This window comes from Schistocerca gregaria, chromosome 5 (assembly GCF_023897955.1).
Source record: "Schistocerca gregaria isolate iqSchGreg1 chromosome 5, iqSchGreg1.2, whole genome shotgun sequence".
Taxonomy (NCBI): domain Eukaryota; kingdom Metazoa; phylum Arthropoda; class Insecta; order Orthoptera; family Acrididae; genus Schistocerca; species Schistocerca gregaria.
This window is the reverse complement of record NC_064924.1, coordinates 186,294,425-186,300,670: the sequence shown is the minus strand read 5'-3', so window position 1 is coordinate 186,300,670 and position 6,246 is coordinate 186,294,425. Positions and strand designations below refer to the sequence as shown.

General features: G+C 46.1%; 1 protein-coding gene across 1 annotated transcript; it reads left to right on the top strand.

The window, feature by feature from the left end:
• Positions 1-437: 437 nt before the first annotated feature.
• LOC126272946 (trypsin alpha-4-like) lies at positions 438-5,945 on the top strand. Its single transcript, XM_049976244.1, has 2 exons — positions 438-836; positions 5,369-5,945. Exons 1-2 carry the CDS (start codon positions 453-455, stop codon positions 5,762-5,764), a joined length of 780 nt encoding a protein of 259 aa, XP_049832201.1. The 5' UTR covers positions 438-452; the 3' UTR covers positions 5,765-5,945.
• Positions 5,946-6,246: the final 301 nt, after the last annotated feature.

The following is a 6,246-nucleotide window of genomic DNA, read 5'->3' as shown; positions in this document are numbered from 1 at the left end:
TGTTGCATTTCATCGACCAGATGCCGTCAGACACTCCTGATCCCAAGATGGAATGATATTTACGGATATGACAATAGTCTCAACAGATGTTAAATTGCAGGAAATTACGTTGTCTCAGTTACAGTTGTCAAATGTGTCCCACTCAGTCACTTCTGTCATTACTCTGATAAGATCCAGAATGAAAAAGAATATTTCCCGTTTGTTCATGAGAATATAGCAGTCATGCTGTCGAGCCGTAAATTGGTCGTCATCAAGGATAAGCACATAGTTCCTGTGATGCAACATTTCGACATCGTTAGCCGAAAGATAAAACTCTGCAAGGAACCCCCTCTTGGACATTATAATATCGTGTATTATCCGAGCAATTTGGAGGACGGAGATAACAGCGATGAGAAAGGAGATAGTGTCGCTATAAAACGTGACTGGTCATTGACTGAGACGTGAGACCCGCGATGGCAAGAACCCAGGTCGCCGTGCTGTGCCTACTGCTGGCTGCTCAGCTGCAGCTGGTGACGCCACGCGGACTGCTTCTGCGAACGCGGCTACACGGCCGCATTATCGGCGGCACCGAAGCCAGCATTGAGGACTACCCGTGGCACCTGGCCCTCATGTATGGTGGCTACTATCAGTGTGGCGCCTCCATAATCGGAACCGAGTGGGCCCTCACGGCGGCCCATTGCGTCAGCTCTTACAGAGCGCCGTACCAGTCGCTGTACAGCGTGCGCGCCGGGTCCTCCGACCGCACCAGTGGGGGCGTCGTTCTGGACGTGGCCAAGGTCCACGAACACGAACAGCACGACAGCATCTCTGGCGACTACGACATCGCGCTCTTACGAGTGAGTAGTCACTGACAAAAAATACGTCACTAGAGTTACATGCAGCGCTGCATAGCGGAAGTATGACCACTTTGCAGGCAGTTGGGTACACCACGCTCCTATTCATACTGCTAGTCTACTGTTTATTATATATACGAAGACACTAACTTGTTCTCGACAGAACAGTTGCTGATGATGACCGTGCTGCTTTTCCCTGGAATAAATGATGACTAACTGAAAACCTCAGCTGCCTACAGGTGTTGTGGATATACCTCGATGTGGACAGCTGAAAATGTGTGCCCCGACCGGGACTCGAACCCGGGATCTCCTGCTTACATGGCAGACGCTCTATCCATCTGAGACACCGCGGACACAGATGAATAGCGCGACTGCAGGGGCTTATCCCGTGAGACTCACGTTCCCAACTGTCCACAATTCTACATATGTATTGTACCTTATAGACATTTGCCCACCCACTCATTACTCGCGCACGCTTTGGCGATTCCCGCAAGAGTTTGGGCAACCTGTGCGCACTGACGGAGGTCAGTGGCTGGGTAGCCTTTAACTATATATACAAAGACAGTAACTTGTTCTCGAAAGAACAGTTACTGTTGATGACCGTGCAGCTTTTCCCTGGAATAAATGATGACTAACTGGAAAGCTTAGCTGCCGACAGATGTTGATATACCTCGATGATAACAGCTGAAAATGTGTGCCCCGACCGGGACTCGAGCAGGGATCTCCTGCTTAAATGGCAGACGCTCTATCCATCTGAGCCACCGTGGACACAGATGAGTTGGTGGGCAGATGTCTATAAGGTACAATACATATGTAGAATTGTGGACAGTTGGGAACTTGAGTCTCACGGGAAACGTGCAAGGGATAAGTCCCTGCAGTCGCGCTATTCATCTGTGTCCACGGTGTCTCAGATGGATAGAGCGTCTGCCATGTAAGCAGGAAATCTCGGGTTCGAGTTCCGGTCGGGGCGCACATTTTCAGCCCTCCACATCGAGGTATGTCAACAACACCTGTCGGCAGCTGAGGTTTTCTGTTAGTCATCATTTACTGTTTATTTATCAGATACTACACTGCCCAGTCAAATTAATGTGACCTCATGTCAAAAGTTGGAATAACCATCTTCTGCTGCTATTCGATATTTATCGACTTTTATATTGTCCAGTCAAATTAATGCGACCACCCGTCAAAAGCTGGAGCAAACAGCCTTTTGGAGGGTTGGACCGCTGCAAGAAGTTGGGGAAGAGCGTCGATGAGGCTCTGGAAAGTACAGACGTCGATGTGCCTTTGTCAGCTGGGCAAGGTTTCTCGCTTGAGCATTCATGGTGCAAGTAGCCCTACCGAGGTGGTCCACAGATTCTCGACTGGGTTTACATACAAGTAGTTTGGTTGCCAAGGGAGTGCGGTAGACTTATGCTGAGGCACTTCGAACTGGTGCACGTATACTGCCACGTGTGTGACACATAGCATTGTTCTTTTGCTAGATGTCATCATGCGTAGTATATGGTGCCCAAGGATAGATGCTTACTTGTGTAGATCCATTCTGTCTTCCAGAATGACGGGTTTGCATACGAAAACGTACCCTCGACCACAACGCTCAATCCTCCGGTCTGTATCCTTCCGACATTTTTTTTTCTGGCATATTTCAGGCGCTTCAGGCCGTACAGCCAACTGCCATTTGTCCGCTCGAGTTTGAAGCGTATTCCTCCCAAAAGGCCACCTCGGTGGACGTCCATTTTTAGGACTGACGTGCATATTCCAGCCTTCCTCGCCGATAAAAAGCAGTCAAAATGCGTGCATGAACCGGCCGGCTGCGGCGATGTCCCATACGCAGCTAATCTCACCGAACAGTCGTTGAAGAGACACTACTGATAACCTCTTCGTTCATGTGGGTGGTCAGCTGCTCAACAGTTAAAAGTCTGTTCACCTCCGTAGCCGGAGTTCACCCTTTATCTATTACTCGTGATGCATCACAGTTGCCTAGGCATAGGTTTTGGATAGCGCCATTTTGCCACGCACGGTATTCTTCTACCACAGTGGCACGCGCACGTTATGGAAACTTACCTGCTTCTATTGTTACTCAGTTGTAGCCGGCTGGAGTGGCCGAGCGGTTCTTGGCGCTACAGTCTGGAACCGCCCGACCGCTACGGTCGACAGTTCGAATCCTGCCCCGGGAATGGATGTGTGTGATGTCCTTAGGTTAGTTAGGTTTAAGTATACCTAAGTTCTAGGGGACTGATGACCTCAGAAGTTAAGTCCCACAGTGATCAGAGCCATTTGAACCATTTTGAACTCAGTTGTAAATAAACTGCTATTGGCGCAAAATATATCGCAAGATCGAACGGCATTACGAACAATGGACACGCAGTGAAGAGTGTGTTCCATACGTTATCATCCAAGATTGAAACATTTAAAATAACCTTGCTTGGTAGCTAACAGCCTACACACGCTTATCTTGGCAACAGTAAAATTGGTAGATATCGTGATGAACGAGTTACTGAATTTAGGTGAGGACTCTGTACAAAAACGTTGCTACTGACAGACTAAATACAAAGGTAATAACGAATGCAAACTGTACGTACTGTACAGTAAAAAAATAAATCTGTTATTACGAATATTTGCTTGTAGATCATAAAGCATACTGTGCTTATCAACACAAATTGGCACACAATAAACCGACGTAAAAAGTCCAATTACGCAGCAAAATAATAAATGAAGCTTAGGGGGTATGATGTATGCAGGCAAGGTAATTTAGTATCCCCCAAGCCTCGCGGTATGGCCGAGCGGTTCTAGGCGCTTCATTGTGGGACCACGCGACCGCTACGGTCGCAGGTTCGAATCCTGCCTCGGGCATAGGTGTTTGTGATCTCCTTTGGTTAGTTAATTTTACGTAGTACTTCGTTCTAGGGGACTAATGACCTCAGATGTTAAGTCCCATAGTCCTCAGAGCCATTTGAACCATTTGACCCATGTAGTCCCTACCTATGGGTTTTGTGCGGCCTGCAACACCTTCAAATATCACGTGTATGATTTCCATATTCTCTCTCTTGCTATGTGCTAACTATAAGTCGTGCTGAAAAAAATGTACAGGACGTTTATGTCGGAAATGTAGCATAGCTAAATATTGCACTGGGATACGTTTCTGCCAGAGGCGGTAGTTTCCGAATTATTCAAGAGAAACGTTCATAAGTTACCTTCAAATGCGGTTTTCTTGAGTAACTCGAAGACCACGACCTGCAGCGTAAACATAGCCTAACACATCATATAACTGTATTTCCTACAAAAAAGTCCTGTACATTTTTCCTTCAACGCTAATAGTTAACACGCAGCAAGCGAGATTATATGAAAATTTTGTGCACAGTTTTTGAAGGCGTTGCAAGCTGCATAAAATCCACTGGTAGGGGCAGCTAAATCACCCCGAATTACAATGTTTTGAAACATTTACTATTCAAAAACAGTGTATGTACACAAACAAAATATTTTATTTTCGTTCATATTCTAACGCATGAACATTGTTTGAGGCACATACCGTATCTAGTAGTTACGTTTCACATACTTACTATACGATGCATACAGCTTTAAAATAGTGACGATATCGATTGTACTATTTGACAAAAACCTTCTCTAATTCACCGCGTGTGTTTAGTCGAGCGGTCTAAGGAGCTGCAGTCATGGACTGTGCAGCTGGTCCCAGCGGAGGTTCGAGTCCTCCCTCGGGCATGGGTGTGTGTGTCTGTCTTTAGGATAATTTAGGTTCAGTAAGGTGCCTGTGCGGACTGTCGAGAAAACATCTGTGGTCTCTGTCTATTTGCATACGGCGGCAGTCTACAAACGACCACTATCTCAGGCACATAATCTTTAATAATATAGTTACCAAATACTTCAGAACCTTCTTAATTTTTGCTGGAATGCAGATAAGCAGTTTAAAAGCACGTAGAAAGTTTCAGCCTGCTAGACTGAAAACTTAGCTTAACAGAATTTATTTAGTGGAACTAACGGCAGATTGTTATCTCTGAACCATACCTCCATTATTTAGGGCCTCTGATTTTTCCGAAAAACCGTGGATGCTGTCGTTAATTTTTGTTTTATGGTTTTGGAAATCAGTATCACTTACTTATAACTTCTAACTTCACCTTCTGGCCAAATTCAGGCTTCACAGCGTCATTATTAATTTTAGCGCCTGCGATTTTTCTCTTAAAACGGCATTTTTCCGTAAACTATTAAGTTTAGAACATCAGTGCATGGTATGTGGAACATTATTACACTAAACTATAATTTAACAAAGTTTTAAATATAAATTTGGTCCGCGCGGGATTAGCCGAGCGGACTGAGACGCTGCAGTCATAGACTGTGCTTCTGGTCCCGGCGGAGGTTGAGTCCTCCTTCGGGCATGGGGATGTGTGTGCAAGCTTAGGGACTGATGACCTTAGCAGTTAAGTCCTATAAGGTTTCACACACGTTTCAACATTTCAAATTCAAGAAATGCTTCAAACATGGGAATATTTTCCCTCACTCTGGCTGACGTTTAATTTTTGCAGATCGACGGTTCTTTCCCGCTGGGCACCAACGTGGCAATCGTGAACCTTCCAGAGGACGGCTACGACCCTCCAGCCGGCCTCGCAGTCACGGCGACAGGCTGGGGAGACACGGAGAGCGGGTACCTGCCCACCATCCTGAAGAAAGTGGACATCGCCATTAGGGATCGATCCGAGTGTAACTTCCCTAACACAGGGCGCGAGGTGACCCCTCGTATGATATGCGCCGGAGAAACGGGCAAGAGCGTGTGCCACGGAGATTCGGGCAGTCCTCTAGTGAGCGGTTCTACGCAGGTGGGCATCGTGTCGTGGAGTAGTGGCTACTGCCTCCTTGGGGGCGCCGTCTACGTCAACGTGGGCAACTTACGCTCCTGGATTACTGACGTCACCACCATCTGACAGCCATAACTCAATACTTTCCAATTAACCTAGTCAGGCTGTACCTCTTACACATATAACTGAAATGAGACAACGACTTTCGACGAGAAAAATATGTTTACCAAATTTATTAGTCTAAGCAATGAGCGATTAGTAAGCATTTTCTCCATGTATTGAAGTTAATAAATTGTTTCTTTGTGAAGCTGTTCTGAATTTGTTTGTAACCTGAAGCCTCTGTTACTACGAGGGCTGTCCGGAAAGTAAGTTACGATCGGTCGCGAAATGGAAACGACTATGAAAATCCGATAAAGCTTTGCAAAGATGTGTTGGGCAGTGTCTCTAGTATGACTCTAGGTAGATTTATGTCGCTCTTTTCATTCCTGACCTCTTAGTGAGCGCGTAAAGATGTTATAGAAAACATTTTCTCGCGCCAAGTACGAGGGCCTGGTGAGAATTTTCCCCTGAATCTATGCAACCAACATTACGTAACTGTCGTGCGGTTT